This window comes from Desmodus rotundus, chromosome 5 (genome assembly GCF_022682495.2).
Source record: "Desmodus rotundus isolate HL8 chromosome 5, HLdesRot8A.1, whole genome shotgun sequence".
Lineage (NCBI taxonomy): Eukaryota > Metazoa > Chordata > Mammalia > Chiroptera > Phyllostomidae > Desmodus > Desmodus rotundus.
In genome coordinates this window covers 153,049,710-153,073,920 of record NC_071391.1, presented here as the reverse complement: position 1 = coordinate 153,073,920, position 24,211 = coordinate 153,049,710, and the positions used below count along the sequence as shown (strand labels likewise).

Sequence of the window (24,211 nt, the reverse complement as noted above, 5' to 3'; positions counted from 1 at the left end):
TGGCCAGGGACCCTCCCTCGGTGGGCGGGGAGAAGTGGGGGCGGTGCTTGCGCGCAGGGAGGTGGCAGAGTGGCCCAGGCGGATACGCATGCGTGGTAGGCGGAGCTCGGCTCTTTTACCAATATTACCAGCCCAGTTCTTCCTATCCTTGCTTTGCTAGGGCTGGTGTTTCCGCACCTGGTCGTGGAGAGTGGCTGCTGAGTGGCCGCTCGGTGTTCGGGTCGTCATGGCTGGTTACGAATACGTGAGCCCGGAGCAACTGGCTGGCTTTGATAAGTACAAGGTAGCGCGGGGCCTCGCGGACGCTCCTGTTCCCCCTCGCCCTGGCCTCTCCCAGGCGGCCGAAGAGCCGGCACGGTCCGTGTCACCTTGTGCCGCGTGGCTCAGGGCGGGCTGGCGGGCGTTTCTCCGGGGGTCTTGCCGAGTCCTGGGGCTTTGGGGTCGAGGTGCGTGGGAGCACCCTAGGCTCGTCGCCCCTACTCGGCCCTCACCCAGGGATCGCCTTTTCCTTCGGAGACTGCTCGACGAGAGTAGAGAGAATTCCCTTCTCTTCTTTACTTCATCATCCTTATTATTTTTGTAGCCCCGAGAGGTGATACAGTTCCCGTCTGTGGTGTCTTAATTGTCTTCATTTTAATGAACTTTCTACCCGCCTCTCGTGTACAACTTCAGAGATGGAGATGATCATTTGGCGGAGGAGGCCCGCGGAGAGGAGAGGGAGTGACTGCTGAGGCCATACTGCCGATGCACTCCGCTTCTCCCAGGGAAGGGGCTTCCTCAGCGGGAGCGTGGGGCGCCGGGGCTGCCAGGTGAAGTGAACGTACCCAGGAAGGAACTCTGTCGTGGAAAGAGCGCGGGCTTTGGATTACATATGAACCCGAAACCGAAATCTAATTTCTCTACTTGGCTCGGGGCCAAATAATAGTGTCTGCCGTGCAACATGATTATAAGAATTTGAGAAGCGCCTGGCATATCATGGGCCTTCTGTAAATGGTTAAATTACCCTCCGAATCCGGTTCGTGGTCACTGCTCCCTTCCCAGGGAGGGACGCCTCTCTGCGTCCTGCGGTCCAGGCGAGAAATCGGGGCAGTAACCTTTCATTGCGATTCCTCTTCCCCGCCCATCAGCCCGGGAATCACCAGATGCTGGATGTTCTGTCATTTCTATCCTAAACTAGAAGACTGGTTACCACACTTCCCACATATACTTTAAGTAATCTCTTTATTTGAGAATACTTGTAGAATATTTTAGTGTAGATTTAGAGGAAAATTGGGCAGATAGTACAGAGTTCCCCTATATTCCACACCCAGTTTTCCCTGTTAACATCTTACGTTAGTATGGTACACTTGTCACAATTAATGCACACATTATTAACTGAAGTCCATTATTTCTTTATAGGCCAGTACTATTGAAAAATTTATTTATTTTCAGAGAGAGGAGAAGGAAGGGAGAAAGAGGGAGAGAAACATTTATGTGTGAGATACATGAGTTGGCTGCTTCTCACATGCCCCCAGTTGTGGACCCTGTCTGCAACCCAGGCACGTGCCCTGACTGGGAATTGAACCAGCGACCTTTCATTTCACAGGCGGGTGCTCAATCCACTGAGCCACAACAGCCAGGGCTGAAGTCCATTCTTTATTCAGATTTCCTTAGTTTTTAGCCTAATATTCTTTTTCTGTCCCTGGAGCTCATCCAGGGTACCGCCTTACATTTAGGCATCATGGTGTCTTCTTGGGCCCCTTTTGGCTGTGACAATTTCTCAGACTTTTGTTTTTGGGACTCTTGATAGTTTTGAGCAGTTCTGGCCAGCTGTTTTGTAGCAGGCCTCGTAGCTGGGATTTGCCCGATGTTTTTCTCCTGATTAGGTGAGGGTGATGGGTGTTTGGGAGGAAGGCTACAGAGGTGAAGCGCCCTATGAAGAGGACATGCTGTCAACGTGACTTGCCACCGTTGATGTTGACTTTGGTCACCTGGCCGAGGTCGTGTTTGTCAGGTTTCTCCCTGTAGAGTTACTGTCTTTGGAAGGGAGTTACTGTGTGCAGCCCTCACTTACTACCTTGAGGGCAGACTGTAGACATAAATTTCTATTTGCGATTCTGCACGGAAGATTTGTCTTTCCTTCCCAGTGCATATTTGTTTATTCAGTCATTTCTATGAGTTCGCAGATATTTATTTTATACTTTGGGCTATAATCCAACGCCGCTTAATATTGTTGCTCACCTACATTCACCTTTACCCTTTCAATCCTTTGTCTGTATTTCATAGTGATCTTTAAAAACATGAGCATCTGGTCACAGCCATGCTTTATTTAAAACCCTCCACCGTCTTCCCGCTGCTCTTGGAGTTAAGTCCTAAACTTCATAACATGCTTCTGAATGATGTGGTCCTAGGCTCTCTCCAGCTTCCCATCATGCCACTCACTGTCTGCCTCTGCTGGCCTCAGGAGCCGTCTCCCTCATCCCTCGTGGTGTCCAGGTCGTTAGTGTTGTATCTTCCTTCCCCATTATCTTCATCTTCGCATCTTAAGTGTTAATTCCTCAGAAAAGTGTTCCCTAGCTATTGCTTTCCCCTAACCGTGCTTATGGCCCCCTCTGCTTCTTGACGGAATTAGTTCTTTAGCGTGTCGCCCCATTCGATTGTAGTGCCTCACCTGTGAGACTTGTCTAAGGGCCGCCCTGGCCTGAGCGCTCTGCTACTGTGCGTACTGGGCACCCAGTGCACGTTCGTGGAGTGAACGAATAACTCAAAAAGTCGCAGCGGGTTGTGTTTAACTGGGATTGGAAAAGCTGTAAGGGGCCTTAGGAGGTGACACAGTGTCCTCCTCTGCTTTCAAGCAGTATCGTGGCACACCATTTTGAACTGAGGTGCTGCTGACTTGTCTTAAAATTTTAAGTGGAAAGAAGTTCCAGAGCCTTGGTAACCCAGGCCAGGGCTTTACAACTTTCATTAAAGGAGGTTATTAACCCAAATAACCTCCTATTTTGCCTTAAGCTCTACTCCCCTTCTGTTACCTGTTTTGCACTGTAAATACTGACATATAAAACCTTTTCTTCTTTACTACTAGGATCTGTCCTTCTGGGTAATTGGCCATAGTATAGCTGTTTCATTTGCAGCAGTGTGTGTAATAGGGAACCTACTTTTTCTTGTAAGCAGTCTTCTCTAGATTGCGGTCCTCATTTCCAGAAAATCTTAGTGTGCTTTTCTCTTCCTATTCCCCTGCCCTTCTGACTCACTTCCAGGGTGACAGCAGATTTCCTATCAACCTGGAAAACAAAGGTCAATTAAGTAAGCACCCAGTGTTTAGTAAACTATAGTGTGTTAATGTTATTTTAGTTATAATGAAGCTTCTTTATTAAAACAGGAGAGAGCACACATTTCTTTCTTCTAGTGGAGGGTTTTTTACTCAGTACTGTGTTCATGTTAAAAAGTATGAATCCAAAGGTGGAGTCCAGAGGAGAAATGTGTGTGGTTAGTTTCACTGGAATGTGAATCGCATCTCAAGACCTTTTCTTCCCGAAGATCACACGTTCCCATTGTGTGGTCTTTGACAGTAAGTCCTTTATGAGTGCTTACTGAATTAAAAAGCCTCTACCCATAAATGACTAAAAACTCAAACTACTCAAAAGAGATTTTTATTTTATTCCCTGATGTGACCCTGTGTATTAGAACAAAGAGATGTGGAGAAAAATTGACACTATAAAAGCAACTGGTGGAAAAGTTACTTTTAAAGTAGTTTAATTTATCTTTCCTGGAGGTACATCTGAGAGCTACAGTTGGAAACCTGGCAGTTATTCAGAATAACTGCTGAAAGGGATGCACACGCAGCGTGGTCATTAGGTTTCTGGAGTAAAAAACTGTAAGACAATCGATTTTCAGTACAGAAGAAAGCATGGATGGATTCTGTGCTATATACTCTCGTAACACTTGTGTTCTCAGCTGTGTTACCACAGTTTGATTAGGCAGTTAAGTGATTAGCGTCCGCCTTCTCTTTTAGGATATGAGCCCTGGGAGGGCAAGGCCTGTAGCTCTTGTCCCACACGACCAAGGTCTAGCACATGAACAGAGTAGGCTCTCAACATACTTATTGAAGGGATGAAAGTGTGAAGGAATATAAACCATTCTGGAAGTATGGTAAAAGGGAGCTGTGTTTCTGCTTACATTCTTCTCTTTTATTTATCCTTTCTTCGGACAGGTCTTGTAGTTGAAGGATTTTTCTGTTTATCTAAGGGTGAAACTTTTATCGTGATTTACCTAATCTGACCTACAGAAAGTATAATTTTAATTGATAGTGTAGCAGCTAGTTTCAAATTGTATCATTCTGCGACAGAGAGGAAGTGTTCTGTGAAGTGTCTTGTTTGGTTTCAGGAATATAATGTGATGAGTTGTTTCTGCTGTTACTGTAGTTAATTTGGCTGTTAATAACAACCTGATTATAGGAATCGTGATCATTATGAATTAATTATTATTACAGTTATGGTTGTAAAGAGAGACTGTGTCTTAGTGGTGATGCTAAAGAACTGTAATCTGGCCTTTACCCTGACTAGTTTACATAATTTAATTTTGTTTCTTCAGTAAGCATTTATTGAAGGCTCATTCTGTGTCAGGCATAGTATTGGGGCTGCAAAAAGTAAGCTAGGCTAAAATTCCTACCTTCAAGAGACCAAGTTTGGTGGCATATAGACAAGTAAATAATTATACATAGTTAATAAATGAAGTTAGCTAAGATCACGGAGCTCAGCCTAGAAGGATGAAGGCTGAGCCCCAATAAACAAGGGAAAGAGGGGAGAAAAGGCATCACAGAACAGGATAGCAATGGAGGGCAACGGGGTAGAGGCCTGAGATATTATTTTCTGGGAGTCACAATGAGTTAGATGTTTAAGCATAATGGTGCAGTGGCAGGAGATGAGACTGGGGAGCGAGGCAGGTCCTGTCAGAGGAGGAGGATTTGATGTAAAGGACTTCTGGATTTTACTCTGTAGATGAGTGTTTCTATGACGCCAAGGATTATCGGTGTCAGAATTCCGTAGGGAAAGGGTTTTGGGTTTTTTTTTTTAAGATTTTATTTATCTATTTTTAGAGAGGGGAAGAGAAGGAGAGAGGGAGAGAAACATTAATGTGTGGTTACCTCTCGTGCCCCCCCTACTGGGGACCTGGCCCGCAACCCAGGCATGTGCCTTGATTGGGAGTAGAACTCTCAACCCTTTGGTTCTCAGGCCTGCGCTCAATCCACTGAGCTACACAAGCCAGGGTGGGAAAGGGTTTTTAATGGCTCAGACCCTTGGGAGATTCAGGCGCACTTTGGGAGATTCAGATTAGATAGATTGCCATTATTTGGATGTTAAACAAATATTTGGTTGGCCAAAAAGTTCATGTGGTTTTTTTCCTGCAAAATACATATTTTTCATTTTCACCAATAACTTTATTGATTTGGATAATTTGAGTATGTCAGCTATCTCCTGTGTGGTATAAAGTTGATTGTTCTCAACCAATGTCTCGATTTGATTGCTGTCAACTTCAACTGGTCTACCAACTGTGGAGCATCGTCCAGAGAGAAATCTCCAGACCGAAACTGCAAACCACTTTTGACATGTTCGATCAGTCACAGCACCTTCTCCTTATACTGCACAAATCTTTTTTCGTGTTCAGTTGCATTTTTACCATAAAAATGAAAGTATAATGTGCCAAAAATGTCGCTTATTTTCTACCATTTTAAATACTTAAAATGGGTACACAAATTTTTTTAAATGCACGCTGATAATGACAGTTGTCACAATACAATCAAACCAAGTTGTTTTGAATGAAGTTAAAGACAACTAAGTGCTACTAGAGCCGTCCTACGGAAAAAAACCCAAATGAACTTTTTGGCCAACCCAATACCTCAGCTGGTTCTTGGGTATATTGCAACACTGTAGGTTTTGGGAGCCACTTAAGAATTTTGAAGAGGATCAGATTTTAATATTAGGAAGCTTACCCTGGCAGCTTATAAAAATGAATTTATGAATTCATAAATTTATGAATTTAGGGTGGTGGAGGTAAGGGTGATGTGGAGACAGACCTCTCAGGATCCCCCTGCATAAAACTAGGTAAGGGATGAGGAAGGGCCTGGATCTAAGCAATGGGGATTGAAAGGGAGTTGGGGATTCTAAAGATGGAGGTCACAGTCGCAGCTGGCTAACCTGCCCACTGTATTTGGTCCAGCAGATTTGTTTAATTTGACCCCCATCTACATTTCTCTTGATAAGCCAGAATATCGGACAACATTGGCCCTGAACTACTTCTTCTTCTTCTTTTGAAAGATTTTACTCATTTACTTTTATATAGATGGCAAAGGAGGGAAAAAGAGAAAGAGAAATAGCAGTGTGCAAGAGATACATCGATTGGTTGCCTCTTGCACACCCCCAGCTAGGGACCTGGCCCACAACCAGGCATGTTCCCCGACTTGGAATCAAACCAGCGACCTTGCAGTTTGCAGGTGGGCACTCAATCCACTGAGCCACCTGAGCCAGGGTGGACCTGAACTTGTTGACAGGAATTTCCTGAGGCTGACTAGTTTCCCATTTCTCTACCAGTCCACAGGCTCATGCAGGTCCTTTGTTCAGTGTAGGTGCCTGACCCCTGTGGACGCTTGAGTTTGTGATCCATGATTTAAGATTGTACACTGACAGAACATGGTGCCTGACGAGTGAGGATGAAGAATGGGGAGGAGTCTGGGATGACTGAGGTTCTGTCTGGTGGGCTGACTTGCCTAGAGGCAGCAGTCATGGAGGTAAAGGTTTTGTAAAGCATTAACCTCGGAAAGGTACTCTCGGTAACAATAGCACCTAACATTGTTGAGTCAAAAATGTAATTCTATTGATAGCGCAACGAGGAGGTGTTATTAATATCTCATGAGTAACCAAACTTGTGAGAGGAGCAATAATTATAATTTAAATGATAAATGCCGCTCCACCTGCAGGATAACAATAATCTTTGGCACGAGGCACTTCTCTTGGACAGGGCCACTTGAAGCTGTGGTTTGTGGACTTGAAATTAAAATCAAAAATAAAAAAATTCATGTTCTAAGGAAATACCACTTGTGGATAAATTGCCTTCTATGGAGGAATAGATCTGTAATGATTTAAAAGATTAAACACTTTCCTCCTGTTCCTGAGCCATGGTAGAAACACGGGAAATTCTCGATCTTTTGATTTTCACTTATTATGGTTGCAAGCTGACTGTAATATCACGTGTTCATCATGGCCTCACCTAGATATGTTACAGTTAATTCATGTGTAACTTCTCTTGAGTTGCGCCTTGGTCTCCTTGAATAGATTTGAGGAAGTGGCCTCTCCCACCTGTAAGTACATTAGTAAGGCTTGAAAAGCCTTTTTGTAGTCTTAAATAGAGATTTACAAATGTCTCATAGAATTATTTTCATAGCTGGCAGACACAGAGGAGTCTTTCAGAAGGAGTGAAAAAAGAATGGATGGGAAACTTCTGCAGAGAGACAGGGAGAGAGATTAAATGGTAGGGAGAAGGTTGCTACATTTTTAGGTGCTATTTGGAGGAAGCATCTTGAATTGGTTCTTTTACTACTTTCCGAAAAACCAGTTCACTGACGATGGCTTGTTTTTCTAACTGCTGTAATGCTTAAATGTTAAGTACATAAGGGAGTTTGGGGAAAGATGTTTCAATCAGAGAGGCTGATGAACGAAGGCACAGAGACCAGGAAGACCACAGATAGGTAGAGGTACAAGGAAGCGGTGGGTCTGAGAGGGACCATGGTGAGCCTAGTGAGCTCAGGGAAGCAAAGTTGCAATGGCAAGAGCGGTATCACGGTAAGTACTGGATGATAATAATGATGGTAAGCATTTATATAGCATTTTCTACATGCCGGACTTTACGTCTGTTACCTCATTTAGTATCCACAAGTGCCTGGTGAAGTAAAGGTGCTGTTGTTTTCCCCATGTCACTGAGACACAGAGTTTAAGTAAGTAGTGCTCAAGGTTCCCACAGCTGAGGTTTGGGCCCAGGCAGCCTGGGTCCTGGGTCTGCAGGCTTCATGCTATGCTGCCTCTCAAGTCTAAGAATTACATGTAAGTTCTGCCTTGTAGTTACTGGGTGTTTGCATAAGATACAGAAACATTAGAATAAAGACCTTCGATGACATGCTTAATTGAATCTGTGTCCAATGTTTGCAGATGGGGAAATGTACACTGGCAAAACCAGAATTGGTTTAATTTCTCTTCCCCTGGTTGTAAATTAGTGGGGGCAAGTGGGCTTTTATGTACTAGTCTTACATTTAGTTAAGTCTTACATTTAAGTGTTGCAAACATCTCATTTACTCTTAGCTGTGATTGAGATAAAGGGCTTTTGATTAAATAATTAGCTTTGGGACCAAAGTTAAAAAGAACCCACATACCAGTAGCTCTGTGATCCTGAGCAGGTAACAAACAGTCTCTCCAAACCAGGCTTCCTCATCTGTAACTTCGGGTAGCACCCATCTCCTAGGATCACTGTCAGAATTGAAACTGTCACTGTCGGACAGAGTTAATATTTCTAAAGTGCCTGGCACATAGTGCTGAGTATAGTATTAACTAAACAAAAAACACCGGTTGGCACTCGTGCTTCCCTACTTGTGAACACAGCGCATAATATGGGCAACACCCAGGAAGTAATACCAAGAGACAGTATATATTTAATCGTACAACAGGCAGAGTAAAGTAAATTTTTTAAAATTCCGCGTGTTTATAAGTTTAGTATCCACATTCCTCAGCAAGGATTTCAAGTTTCTTCACTGAACTGTTACTCCTTTGTTTGATCTTCTCATCTCTTGTTGGAGCTTGTTATAAATGAAGTCTGGCAAGCAAACCTATAGGTCCTCATGACTTATGTGTCCTTGTCTCATTGTTCTAGTTCTTCTCCAGTTCTTTCTCACCGCCGTCTTCTCTGACTTCTCAGCAGATCGAAGCGACGGTATTTGGTGACATCAGGTCTCATTGCTACTGAGATATGTTCTCTGTGGGTGTAGTTCTTTAAGGTCATGTTTGATCTACACAATAGAATACTACGCAGCAGAAAGAAAGAGGAAGGGATCCCTGCCCTTTGTGACAGCATGGTTGGAACTGGAGACTATTATGCTAAGTGAAGTAAGCCAGTCTGTGAAAGACAAAAACCATATGATCTCACTTATAGAAAGATTCTAATGAACAAAATAAACTAATGAGCAAAACAGAACCAGAGACATGGAAACAGGGAACAGACTGACAGCTGCCAGAGGAAAGGGGAGGGGGAGTGGTGGAAAGAAGGGGAAGGGACTAGTCAAAGAACAGGTATGAATGACCCATAGACATGGACAACGAGGTGGGGATGGACTGTGGGAGCAGGGGTGGGCAGGACGGAGGAGGGCAAAGGGGGAAAAATTGGGATAACTGTCATAGAATAAACAAGAATAAAAAAAGGCTTTTTATTTCTGTTCCAGGGTTAATATAACCTTTTTAATTCATTTTATGTGGTGACTTGGTGTTTTTATATCATAGTAGATTGTTCCTAGCATAATGCCTTGCGTTTAGTAAGCTTAGCGAGTATTTGCTCAATTTCGTTACGCTTTTCTCACTTGAAATGCGGTATTTGAAGTCATCAGGAGGAGGCATAGGTGGTGACCACTGACCTGATGCTGTGGCTGGCTTAACCTGCTGAGGAGTGGTGGGAGTGTCTTTCACGTTGCTTTTCAACAGAGCAGAGGTCCTTGAACTTGAGAGCGCATCAGAATCACCTGGAGGGTTTGATAAAAGACAGATTGCTGGACCCCACGCCCACAGTGTCTGATTCTGAACATCAGGAGTAGGGCCCAAGAATTTGCATTCAGGTTGGTGGCTACAATTTGGGGACCACCTCGTGAAAGAAGTCCTCGTTTGTATCACAGTCAGAAGAGCAGCTAGTCAATGAATGTGAAGGAATAAGACAGTATTACTCTGATGTTCTTAAGTTAGCGTTCAAGCATCTAAGGTAGTCTTGATTTTTGTGGCTAGGAACCTCAGGATCACTTTTATTAGAGGAGAGAATGATGTAATGCTTTCAGAATTGTGTATTAGTTTTCTGTTGCTGGGTAGCAACTTACCGCAGACTAGGGGGCATAAAGCAACATACATGGATTATCTCGCAGTTTCTGTGGGCCAGGAGTTCGGGCTTTGGAAGGCAGCTCCTCTGATCGAGGTCTCACCTTCACTGCAGTGAAGTGTCCGCCGGGCTGTGTTCTCATCCAGATCTTGGGGTTCCTCAGCCAGGTTTGGGTGGTTGTTGGCAGGATTCAGTTCCTCCAATTGCAGGGGTGAGGCCCTTGGCCTCTAGGGGTTGCCCTCTTTTCCTTACCACAAGACCCTCACCATAGGCCGTTCACATCATTGCTGTTGGCTTCTTCAAGGTCAGCTGTAGACTCTTCTCTAAACTGCTGAGACGGAGTCTTACATACGAAATGTGCCTCAAATGTGGAGTCTCTTCCCCTTTGCCATATAATGTATCCTAGTCAACACTGACGTCCACCATCTTTGCTATATTCTGTCAGGTAGTAGCAAGTCACAGGTTCCAGCCTCAAGGTGTGGAATGAACCATTAAGGGGAGGGGATTGACACAAGAGCTTGACTTACTGGGAATTGACCTTAGCATGTGTCTGTCACAAATGGAAAAACAGAAAAGTGTGTGTTGGGGGATATTATGGGAATAACGATTTCAGTACATGGGACCTAGGTAGCCCATGGTGTGCTGATATTTGAATCAGCGCAGGGGATCTGGTTTAAAGCAAGGCGATCAGTCTCCCGGAAGTGTTCTGACATGACTCAGAAAGGACTTGCAGTTTAGATCTTCCTGTTTATCAGCCGAGTTACTCTCTGAACTTCATATCTTCACCTGCAAAATAGGAATAATCTGTATTAACTATCTTAAAATATTAAATAAGAGACAGATATACAAGTAATTTTCCTTTGGAAACTAAATATACAACATGATACAAATGTAAGTAGTATTATTAATAGGGGAAGCGGAAGAGGAGCTTCCCTTTATGAAGTTAAAAGTTGGTCCAGTTTCTGGGGGAAAATAGATTTGGTGAAGGGAGTGACACTTTTCAACACCGATACATTAATTCTGTACTGTTACTACTACTTACATAAACATGCAAAGTAGTTCATGCATTTGTTCATTCACGTGTGCAAACGTTCAGATATGTTTATTGAGCTCAGTCTACTGCTCTGCAGTGGAAGCAGAAGGGATGAGGTTGCGAAGCTTTCTCAGTTCTCTTCACTGTCTTTTTATCTCAGTGCTCAGTGAGTCCCACGTTTGTATGTGGGAGGCAGCTCTTAATGGTTGTTGAGTGAGCAGCAAGTGGGGGCCCTGGTTTTATGTTTGGGGCTTCAGTGACTGGCCCGGAGCGTTGGAATGCCGTAGCTAAAGAACTCTGCTCCAGGAGTGGTAGAGCACATGTTGGCCACGGGAGATTCTGCCCCTGTAAAGACTTAAAACCTAAACATGTTTGAGTCACGAGACCTTTCAGAAAGGAACTGACCTCAATACCTCAACAGTACGTTACCAGACACTGAGCTTTGCTGTGCAGGGGCAGCAAAGAGAGGGAGAGTTGACATTTCTTTTCTCTCTCCTGAGTTCTTAAGAGAGGTTGATCATGTGTTTATTTCATTTTAGAGATGTCTGGAAAGATGTTATGAACCTCGTTGTGAACTTCAGACAATTCTTTGTGTCTGTCTTGCTTTTTACTCCTAAAAACATGGATACTTTTGCACCTAAGAGTTTTGGAAATCATTTTAAAAATCAGAAATGTCATTTTGAGTTTGCTTACATCTCAGTATATGCAGTTTATGAAATATTAGCTTATATTAAAGCCACTTAGTGGATTTCCACAGTTAACTATATGGAATTTATGTGGAATTTATACATATTTCAGATGCCTAAAGACAGGCCTAATAATAATAATTTGAGAGTAAGAGTCCTATTCTCATATTGATTAGAAGACAGACAAAGCAAGAGAAATCTGCTAATTCTACGTAGTTGAGCATTACTTGGGACAATAGCCTCAGTCTAACTAATAAGTTCCCCAGATCTCTGTATTCAGTGCAAGGGTGAGTCAGTTCATACCAGTATTCTTATCAGTACACAGAAGGGATTTAAAGTGTAGCACCCATATAAAGGAAATACTTTTAGTTTCAAGGAGGTGGTTCCATAGTCTTTCTTTCATTAGAGCCAATTTCCTTCTTAAATTAAGAGGAGACTCACATTTCTAATGTCCTTTTCAAAAACGGGCATTTCACAAGGTATTTCGGAAGTAATTTAGAAGTTACTGTGCCGCTCCTGATGTTACCCGTAATTGTCTCTTGCTTGGCATACCATAGCAGTGTCTTAACTGGTTTCGTTTTCCCTTTTGCCCCCTTCCAGTCCATTTTCTACACTGTAACCAGTGGGATCCTTTAAAAATATAAATAAGGACATGCATTGGGCTTAGATAAACTTCAACCCACTGTGGTCTTGCTGGGTGGTGTCCGCCTCAGTCTCCAGTCTCATTTCAAACTACTCTTCTTTCTGTGCTAAGTTGTGGCTCCATTCATTGGTCTTCCAACAGTATTTCAAGTATTTGTAGCTTTGTGGTCTTTGTACATTTTGTTCTCTCTACCTGGATGGTATGTTGGGACTCCCAAGCGCTCCCCACCACTGTCCCACAGGGGTGGGCAAAAGTAGCTTTACAGTTGTATGTGAAACAGTTTATTATTACATTATTATTTATTAGTTATTATGTTATCTTCTTTTTTCTTAAATATTTTTATTTACTTTTTAGAGAGAGGGGAAGGGAGGGAGAAAGGGAGAGAAACATCAATGTGTGGTTGCCTCTTATGCACCCCCCACTGGGGACCTGGACTGCAGCCCAGCATGTGCCCTAGACTGGGAATTGAACTGGTGACCCTTTGGTTCGCAGGCTGGCACTGAATCCACTGAGCCACACCAGCCAGAGCTTATTATGTTGTTTTCCATATGAACAATTGTAAACCTACTTTTGTATATTTTTATTTTCTTTCTCTTTTTAGGTATACATTATATATAAACGCACAAATCTTGAATGTATAACTTAATGAGTGTTTACACATGAATGTACCCATGTAACCACCACCCAGTTCAAGATACAGAATTATTGCTACTATTTCAGACGGCCTCCATTCAGCCCGTCACCAAACTACTCCTATGATTTCTTTTGCTATAAATTAATTTTGTCTGTTTTTGAACTTCATATGAAGGGACTCTGTACCAGAATGTCCTGATTAGTGTCTCGTTTCTTTGACTCACTGTTTTGTCTTGCACATTCCTTACCCGACTGTCTTGCCATCTTCTAGGACTCAGCTTCAGTCTCCTCTCCTCCAAGAAGCTTTCTCCGACCACTCTGGTTAGGCACACTTCCTGGTCCGTTATCTTCATGCACAGCACCCTCTTTATTTCCTTCGTAGTTTTATCACAACTTGTGATTATTGGTGGTTTTGTTGCTTACCATGTATTTCACACTGGTCTGTAGACTTGGTGAACACAGGACACAGCTTCCCAGGCCTAGTGCAATGCCGGCAGAATCGCAGGCAGTCCTAGATACTTGTTGACCGAGTGACTGCATGGGTGGGCTCTGCTTCATCTCCTTGTATTGAAGTAAAAAAAGTTTTGAAACTTAATAATATTTGACAAAATGCTATTGAAGGTAATTCTGGATTTTCTAAGACTTTATGAATATCTTGTGAGCAGATAGATGGAGATGACAGTACAGAATTATATACCCAAATAAAAATTATGAAATGTAGCAATAGCAGTCTTGAGGCAGATGTTTAGAAGTTTACCTTGATCAGCATTTTTAAAGAGACTTAAGTGAAGGCATCATCGCCATGGCAGAAGTACATGCTGAGAGTTTTGGGAGGCGTAGCTACTACCTTGGATAACTGAGTTTGGCTCTGGAGAGATTTGGAGGGGATGGATAGAAAGGTGAGTTGAGTCTATCAGGATGAAATTTAATGTGGTAGATGTAGAGTCTTTTACTTAGGTTCCAATAGTCAAACTGGAATTAGCACAGAGAAGGGTGGCTTAGCAGTCCAGGTTCCAATAGTCAAACTGGAATTAGCACAGAGAAAGGTGGCTTAGTAGTCTGGGTAAGAAAGGCCTGCGGGGCTCAGGTGACTGCAGTGGTATGTCAGTCTGCAGCATGATTGTGTTGCCGTAGGAAATTAATACGTCCGGCACCAGATAGAGAAACAAGTCATTGAGAAAGAAGGGCTTACAGTCATGTTCTCCATCTGCTCAGTGCACCGCTCGAAATGCTCCTTTTGTCCTGGGTCGCGCCTTTGTGTGTGTTGGCTTAACAACAAATTGGATTGCCTGGAGCACAGGCCACTTGTTTTGTGAATAAAGTTTTATTTGAACACAGCCATGCTCATTTGTTTACATATTTTCTTTGACTGTTTTCCTGCTCCATTGGCAGTGTTGAGTGTTTGTTACAGAGACCTAAAATATTTATGACCTGGCCCTTAGCAGAGAATGCTTTTCAACCTCTGGTCTAGGGAGCTAGACCTATGTGCTGAAGGAGGTGGAAACCATGGCAAAAGGGGAGCAGCAAAAGGACCATGGGATGTTCTCAGGTGAGGACATGTGTGAGGTGTGACAGGGAAAGCTGGCTTCAAATATTGGAAGGAATGTTGTTTGGGTAAAAAATTAGACCCTCGTCTGCTTAACTTCATAAGGTTCTGAGATTTTGCACTGGAATGATTCCCTGAGACTCAGGCTGTGATCCTCAAGCATCTCTCCAAGGCACGAACTAGCTGGGTCTGACCCAGCAGATGGTAGGGTTGAGCAAAGCACGGTGGGCCTGCACAGCGGGCCTTCACAGCAGAATATCCTCCCAGTTAGGTATTCTGGTGTATATCAAAACATCATTCCAATGGAGACTAAAAATATATTTAGCCAGCCTTACCAAATAACCTAAATCTAGCTTAACACCTTAAAAAGCTTATATTTTACTTGTTTTTTCACACATGTGTAAGGTTCGAATCATTCTTCTTTCCTCCTGTTGATTCCCAAGACAGTTTCAAGTTTCTTTGTTTGTACAAAGTGACAGGTGACCTTAAAAAGCACGCAGGTGTGTAAAGTTAAAACACCGTGTTCTTTAGGTTTATTGCTTGCTGTCTTTTGTAATCTCATTTTAATCTTTCTTGCTGTACTTGAGCTTATTAGCTTGTTACTAAATGTAAGAGTCGTTTTGACAAACTGACCTTGTATTTAGTTCTTAACATTCTTTTCATAATTCTACTGGTCTCCTGAAATAGAGATTATAGTTAAAATTTCAGAATTTAAAAAGAGCTTTTCAAATCAAAATACCATCAGTTAAGAACCTTCTTTTAGATCTAATTCAAATTATGGAAAGCTGTTGAATGAGACTCATTCAGCAAACATTTGAATTAAGAGCATTGTTACTTTGTGTATTGTATTAGCTATTTTGTGATTAGCTACTGTTCTGATTTGGGCTCAGTACAACTTTTGTACTTTGCAGTAGGTGGTGGACTAGAAAGGTGTGGTTTTCCAGTTTATCTGACCTGCTGGCTACGTCACGTGGGTCAGGGTGCAGACTTCTGTGAAGTGGAGGAGGCCAGGGCCTTCCCACCTTGTCAAAGGGGTTCCTATTGGTTCTGCGTCCTCAGATCTGAAGACTTAAATTCAAACATTGTGTCAGTTGAGAACTCCTTCATTCTGCAGAAGTTCAGATGTAGTGGTGTTTATTGTGTGGGGAGCTTTGTAGATAGTGGAGAACCATGAAGTAAAAGTTGATTTTGATAGGAACAGTATAATACTCATTTAAGGAGGCTCTTGCTGAGAGTCTGGACACAACTCCCTAGCTTCTAGCTCTGGCCAGCAGAGGCAAACTGTGTTCTCCATCCCTATTTTCTTTTTTTAAGGTTTTATTTGCTTATTTTTAGAGACAGGGGAAAGGAAGGAGAGAAACATCAATGTGTGGTTGCCTCTCATGCGCCCTCTACTGGGAACCTGGCCATGTGCCCCAACTGGGAGTTGAACCAGTGACCCTTTGCTTCGCAGGCCAGCACTCAATCCACTGAACCACACAAACCAGGGCTGTTCCATCTACTTTTAAGTCTGAGGCACCCATGAGAAAATATTTCCTGCATATTCATAAAACATTCAGGAAGTAATTTTGATCTTTATGATTAAAAAAAAATAGATACTCAAATCCTTCCTGTTTTCTCTATGTATACCAAGTATAAGTACAAAACACAGTCAAACTTTTTTCAAATATTTGACTAATATAATGTTGCTTAAATGTTGGCTGGACGAATTAGGTAATATTCCCACTTCCTAAGGGTGGGAATTGTCCGTCCCATACCAACTGGAGTACTCTAGTGTGTGTCTGATGAATAAGTCACAAACATCACTCTTGAAGTTTTACATATTTATATACAGGCACTGTTAAAATTTCCTTTGAATTTTTTACTAAGTAGCTCAATAATTGGGGAATAAACTTGACTATGAGAGAATTCTGAAAGATAACCAGAAACCTGTTAGCATCTCCCTTTGCTTATTTACACAATCCATCTTCCTGCTGCAAAGGGATCTGTCGTTATTCTTTTGATGCTCAAGCACATTTAATAATGATAATAATAATAATAATAATAATAATATCTAACACTTACATAACACTTACTGCGGGCCAGGCACTATTCTGCGAGCCTCATGTATATTATTACATTAACTTACCTAACCCTTATGGCAATCCTTTGAAGTAACAGCGATCATCCTCATCTCACAGGTAAAGAAACTAAACAGAGAGGTTAAATAACTTGTTCAAGGTCGCACAGCTAGTAAGTGCATTAGTAATGGTATCAAGTGGTAAAGCAACTAGATTTCTCTAAGTTGAGAGGGGTGAGGAAGATTGAGAAGTTGTATGGTTATGTTTGAATGCACATGGTGTACATTTTACTGATCCTGTGTAGTAAGTGAAAACTTACAAGCAATACAGATTTTTCTACTGAAACAGGATAATATAAAGGTTAATTGAGTAAAAAAAAATATCTGGGTATGCTTGACAGTTTTTGCCTCATTTATATTGTTCCTCCAGTTTCACTGTTCAGATGATGACATCATGTAAATAGACACATTCCCCACGTTACTTTTGTACTGTTATTTTCAGTTAAGAATTGTTCCGTTTGCTAGTGTGTAAGGATTAACTCTGAATATTTTCTTTCATTTCTTAACAGTACAGTGCTGTGGATTCCAATCCACTCTCTCTGTACGTCATGCATCCGTTTTGGAACACTGTAGTAAAGGTAAGGTGATTAATAGGCATGCACTTATGTTTTAGAAAGTTTTAAATATTTTGAACTGTTTTGTGGAGTGTTACAGATGTAACAGTCAGCTTAATGAGATACCTAGAGAAACTACCCCTCCCATCTCCTTTCTCTTAGTCACATACAAACGGGGAGCCCCCCCCAAAAAAACCCACAATTATCTTCTGGAGGGCAGGCCCCTTGTAGTAGACTTCCCCCACTAGGCGAGTTCTAGGAACCCATCTGTATCAGTGCACCAGCGGGTGTTGTGAGAGGCTGCGTTCGGCTTCAGTGAATTTTTTTTGAAGACTCTTTCAGTGCACTTGCCCATTTCACGATGGGTGGTTTACAAGTGTACCTGCCCACACCGCACTGAATGTTCAGCATTTTTGACCAAACACGGCTTGAACCCTGCCCCCACCCACCCTGTTCACCCCATCTTGCCCCAGTGACGTTTTTTTGTTTCCCTGAATGAAAAAAGTCCTCAGAGGGAAACGTTTTGTCAATGTGAAACAAAAAACTGCAGAAGCACTAAAAAGGCATCAAAATCAATGAGTTCAAAAACCGTTTTGAGTGGTGGAAAATCGTCTCGGTAGGTGTATTGCGTCACATGGAGAGTACTTTGAAGGTGACTGAAGTTCAAACATGGAAGAATAAATACACAGGTTTTTATAAATAAATTCTGTGGTGTTTTTGGTCCTACCTATGATTTATGTCATTCTTTGAGATCTTAGTTTATATTCTGGAATTTATAATTTTTGTAAAATTTTCTAAAGTAAATGTACTGTTAGGATTGTAAAAGTTTGTCGATTATAGAATTATTTAAAACAGAATAGAAAAGATTTTTCCTGTCAACTGGAGATTATTGTTTACATTTTAATGTAAATTAACTCCTGTGTATGACATTTTAAATGATAGCTTTTATTATAATGCGAATTTGTACGTTGTTGTATGTGTGGCCAGAGATATTTCTCTACTTTAATTATATTGTCATTATTTTGGAAAAAAATAGGTATTTCCTACTTGGCTGGCTCCAAATCTGATAACCTTTTCTGGCTTTCTGCTGGTTGTATTCAATTTCCTGCTTCTGGCATACTTTGACCCTGACTTTTATGCCTCAGGTAAGATTATTACTTTTTTCTTTTCTGTTGTAAAAATTTTTTAGTTGTTGTTCATGTACAGTTTTCTGCCTTTTCCCCCTTCCCTCTCCAGATTATTCCTTTTAATATAAAATTTAAATCGTCTAAATAGAGAAAAATGATATGGTTATTTTCTGGTTTTATTGAGATGCTTATTTCTGAAAAGTTTTGGGTATGATGAAGGTATAAAAGCTAAGACATGTTTTCACAATCTGTATGTATGTTTCTATTAAGTTCTAGAAACTAACTTGGCTATTTAATTAATTTATTTTTAAATTTGTTGACTTTTATTTTTTAAATTATTATTTATTGATCTTCGATGGGGGTAAGGGAGAGGGAGAAAGAGATTGAGAGAGAGAGAGAAACATCAATTTGTTGTTCCACTTATTTATGCATTGCTGGTTGATTCTTGTACGTGCACTGACCAGGGATTGAACCTGCAACCTTAGCATGTGGGACGATGCTGTAACCAAATGAGCTACCCATCCAGAGCCAGGCCTCCTGATTCTTAGTTGTTCTATCTTGGGAGAAAGTGAGGTCCAGACATTGCATTATGATTCTGATGCCAGAATTATACAGTGGAGGTACTCTGTCTATACCCAGACCTGAAGGCCTTTTATTTAGTAATTAATGTAGTAAGAGAATACAGGGTGAAGCCTCAGTACATGTTTGTAGTATAACTGTAAATAATGAGAATCAGATTAAACACAAGCATTTTCTTAAACTCCAAAAACATTTTTCACTGTACATAAGTAATTTTTAAGTAAAGATGAGTTAATCAGTTCTGAATTATGATTAAAGCTCAAAATAAATGTCTTGTTTATGAGGGGTTGGACAGTTACTTTTTTCCAGAGTTTACTGATATATTTTAATATTTACCTGGTTCTGCATTTATTTAATATATATTGCAAAGTGCCCTGCCTGGCGTGGCTTAGTTGGTTGGAACATCGTCCCATAACCAAAAGGTTGTGGGTTTGATTTCTGGTCGGGGCACATTCCTAGGTTGTGTGGGTTCAGTCCCCTGTCCGGGCATGTACGGGAGGCAGCTAATAAGCGCTTGTCTCTCTCATCCATGTTTCTCTCTCCCCTTCTTCTTGCTCTAAAAAGCAATGAAAAAATGTCCCCCGGTAAGGATACGAAGATAATAATAATAAAATGTACTGTAAAGTCCTGTAACTTCTGTTCAGTAAGTAGAAACTTCCCCACGGGCAGTATGTGCTCTGTAAGCCCGACTGCACGTAGACTGTGTCACACCCTGAGTCGCTTTCCCTTGCAGCACCAGGCCACAGGCACGTACCTGACTGGGTTTGGATCGTGGTGGGCATCCTCAACTTCGTAGCCTACACTTTAGGTAAGAACCTGGCAAATGCTCACTCTACTCAATGGCTGGCGAATCTCTCAGCAAGGATAGCCACCCACTAAATTAACATTTTCTCCTATGCTTCATTCATTTTAACTAGGGATTATTACATTCTGTTCAATTTGATAAATATGTTTTTGAGTTTATCTATGAAAAGCATTGTCACTCATTGGTAGGGACTTAAAGGGTAAGATTGGAGTTGGCCAACTAGCACTCGTGGGTCAAAGTGGCATGTTGTCTATTTTTTGTAAGTACATTTTTGTTGAGACACAGCTATGCTCACTCATTTACATATTGCCTGTGGCTGCCTTCATGAAACAAAGACAGAGTTGAGTAGTTGCCAGCAGAGATCGTGTGGCGCAGAATGTCTAAGCTATTTACTGTCCGCCTCTTTTGTAAACATTTTACAAAAAATATTTGCCAGCTTGTGGAATAAGACATTATTTTTGCCTTAAGTTTGGGAAGCAACACTGACATACCAAATAATTGCAGAACACTGAGATACTACAGAGAGCATGGTGGGAGAAGGAATAAGGAAGAAATCAGTTCTTATTTGGTGGAGGGAGCGGTCAGGGGAGTCTACTGTCCTAGGCCATGCTGTCTGTTCTGCCATGAGAGCTTTTCACTGACTTATCTGAATGACTTGTCCTGCATTCTCTTTGTATCCTTTCCTTCTTTATTTTTCTCCTAGCACTTAATATAACCTAGTATTCATTTACTTGTCTACCTGTTTGTTGTCTGTCTGCTTTAAAATATAAGTTTCTTGAGGGTGGTACTTTGTTTTAGTCACTGCTCTGTACCCAGTGTTTAGGACATAGGCACTCAGTATATACTTTTTAAATGCATGTGAGCTAGCAGACTCTGAGTTCAAGTTGCTTAGATCCCTTCAGATAAAAATGGCTTACACTCATAACAACCAGTATGATCTGGTACATGATTAAGTGCTGACATGGTGGATGACCAGAACGGCAATGACGTCTAGAAGAATTAGAGAAAAAGCTTAGTTACATATTTAGGTAGAGGCTTTTGTGCATTTGTTATTAAAGATGACAAGGTTTTAAAACTACTTGGTTGCCAAGGAGTAGGAGGAGTAGGGGAAAGGTTAGGGGAGCCTGTGGGCTCTGCCTTTTAACATTTAGCATTTCATAAGAGCCCTGTGATATACGGTGTGATCTACCTGTTTCAGGTCCACAATTCTGCCAAAATTCCAGACCTAACACGAACTATTTGTTGCAGAACCAACATGAGGCAATTTACAACCTTTACACTAGTGTGACTGTGCCGACATCTCGCTGCAGAAATCATTCGTGTGTTTAATCATAGGGTGCTGCTCTAGGTCTCACTGTGGTTTTTAACAATATGTGGCATATTCCCTGAATTACCTTTCTTTAAAAAAACAAACAAACACCACCACTCTGACACATATCTAGACCTCAAGACTTGTGGAGCTGGAGGGGGTTCAGTGAGAAGATGCACAAAACCTAATTAATATGTAATTCATGAGTTCAGTATTTATTATAACTGTAGAAGTTGCACTGAAAATAGGAAATTAAGCCAGAAAATAACGAGAATAGACTTAGGAAATATTTTAGCTATTTAAGGGCAGAAAGACCTTATATAAGAGAGATCTGTAGCCTTTGGGCAGGAGTTTGGTCTTCATCCTTTATATATTCCTTGACCAGTATTTTTTTTTAGAGATTTTATTTATTTATTTTTAGAGAGGGGGGAAGGAAGGAGAAAGAGAGGGAGAGAAACATCAGTGTGTCAGGCCCCCTACTGGGGACCTGGCCTGCAACCCAAGAATGTGCCCTGACCGAGAATCAAACCAGTGACTCTTTAGTTCACAGGCTGGTGCTCAATCCACTGAACTATACCAGCCAGAGCCCTTGGCTAATATTTTTGAAAGCTCTCTATCACAAACTGAGCTGGGCCCGAGGGTAGTACTCTGGTGGGCAAGACAATACTGTTGTAATTGCAAGGAATTTCTAATTTCTTTAAATCTGCCTAATTCTAATGCACTTAGTTAATAAAACTGTTTCTTTGGGGAGAAATGTTTATAATTTAGACTTTCCTTTTTAATTAGGTTTTACCATTCTCTCTCTCTCTTTTCCTCCCCATCTCTCCCCCTTCCTCTTCCTCTGCCCCTCCTTCTACCTACCCCTTCTACTTCCGCCTTCATTTCCTTCCCCCAGGTTCCTCTGTTTCTGCCTTTACATGAAGGTGTTCCACTATACTTTATCCTTAACTTTTTCTTTTCTCCTAATTCCTTTGGTATTCCTGATTCTTAATACTATTGAAATGACTCCTTTGTTTATAGCTAGCTATTATTTATCTTCTTAGTTACCGTTAGATACCCTTGGGTGGAATTGCTTGACATTACCATTTAGATATCCTGCTAACACGTCAATTTCAGCCTCTGAAATTGTACTCAGCATCTTTTCTGTCATTCTTGCTCCTTCTCCTGACTTCCTCATTTCTATCAGCACTGCCGATGTGGTATTACTCAGACTGGAAACTTTGGAGATGGTCTTCTTGTACTTCGGCCTCACCTCTCATCTTTTGCTACCTTGTCATTTTTATTTACTTACTATCTCATCTTACTACCAGCTTTTCATCCATCCCGCATTCCATCTCAATGTTGGCTTACTAATTAGTGTTCCTCTTCCAGCTTGTCATTCACACTGACGTCAGGGGAATCTTCCTGAACCACTTCATTGATTACGGGGTTGTCGCTCCCCTACTCACATACTTTTAGTAGCTCCTCATACTCCCTAGAACTTTTATGTTGACTCAAACCTTCCTTCTAGCCTCTTCATAGTGCCCTCTGTACATGCTAGTTTCTCGTCAAACTGAACTGCTTGGCTTTGTCTGAACAGGCACGTGCTTTTCCATCTCGTGTTTTCGCTGATAGCACTCCCTCCTCTTGAAATGACATACTCCTTTATCTCTCGTCTACTGAAATCCAACTCATGCTTTATGTCCCCACTCATGTTTCATCTTGTCTTCAAAGCCATTCTAGATCATCTTAGGCTGAAGAGAACCTGTCCCTTTCCTGTACTCCTCTATGGCTTGTGATGCACCGTCTTTAATTACCACGTTTTTTCTCCTTTATCAGTTGTAAACACTCCAAGGGCACAAACTTAGTTAATGCTAAAGATTCTTCTAATCTTTACAAAATCAAGAAAAGTGCATTGCATGGATTCAATAAATTCCTACATTTACTGAAACTTACTATGTACCAAACTTTTTCTGGAAGCACGTAAAATTGTGGAGGTGATAGAGCTGTAATATCAAACAAGATGAAATAGGTGTTAGAGTTGAAGTGCAGAGTGTTTTTGGATCTTAGAGCAAGGAGTGGTTGGATAAAATACAATGAATAGCTATTGAATGTTCTCTGGAGGCTTGAGAATTCGTGGCTTGTAGAATGATTCAGTTGTTAGGCAAATTTAGAGAAATTCAGAGTCCAACTAGAATGCCACTTCCTTAGATCTAAAACTGACACCATTCGGTGTAACATAACATTTTAATTTTTAGATTAAATTTAGAGAAATTACCGATTTTATTTCTGAAATCGTTGAGTTGTAGGAATTAAAGGTTAGGTTTTTATAGTACTGGCTGGTAACTATATTTTAATTAATTAACATTCCTGTGATACACTGATTTGATTTGGTTTGTTTTTTCCAGTTTATTAAAGAAGCCTTTCCGCATATGGTGCAGATTTGACCTTTTCCTATGGGGCTGTGTTTCTGTTGCAGATGGTGTGGACGGAAAGCAAGCCCGCAGGACCAATTCCAGCACCCCCTTAGGGGAACTTTTTGACCATGGCCTGGATAGTTGGTCATGTGTTTACTTTGTGGTGACCGTGTACTCCATCTTCGGCCGAGGGTCGTCGGGTGTCAGTGTTTTTGTTCTTTACCTGCTGCTGTGGGTTGTTTTGTTCTCTTTTATCCTGTCCCACTGGGAAAAGTATAACACAGGGGTTCTCTTCCTGCCGTGGGGATATGACATTAGCCAGGTGGTAAGTATGTGTTTTAATTTAAATTGTCAACATTGCATGAATTTGGGGGGGAAGTTTTTGTCATTCTTTCTCTATTGCCCTTATGCTTTTTTAGTTAGAACTGATGTGTGCTTTTAAAAAATTACCTTATTTTGAAATATTATTTTTACTTATTTATGGAAAATTTTAAACATACATAAAAGTAGAGAGGATAGTATAGTGAGCCCATATGTACCGGATACTTAGCTTCAGCACTTACCAGCACATGGCCAGTCTGGTTTCATGTATACCCTTCCTCCCCTCTCCCTCCCTACCCAATTATTTTAAAGGAAATTCCTAAAATTATGTGATAAATATTTTACTCTATATCTCTTAATGG

At 41.4% G+C, this 24,211-nt stretch overlaps 1 protein-coding gene across 1 annotated transcript in view; it reads left to right on the top strand.

Annotated features, from left to right (window-relative positions):
- The first annotated feature begins 108 nt into the window (after positions 1–108).
- The window catches only part of SELENOI (selenoprotein I), a 44,128-nt gene continuing 20,025 nt past the window's right edge, over positions 109–24,211 (top strand). Inside the window, exons 1-5 of the mRNA XM_024552549.4 lie at positions 109–283; positions 17,268–17,336; positions 18,349–18,457; positions 19,752–19,826; positions 23,591–23,853. Of these exons, the coding sequence (XP_024408317.1) occupies positions 227–283; positions 17,268–17,336; positions 18,349–18,457; positions 19,752–19,826; positions 23,591–23,853 (573 nt within the window). The 5' untranslated portion in view covers positions 109–226. The remainder of the gene's footprint in view (positions 284–17,267; positions 17,337–18,348; positions 18,458–19,751; positions 19,827–23,590; positions 23,854–24,211) is intronic.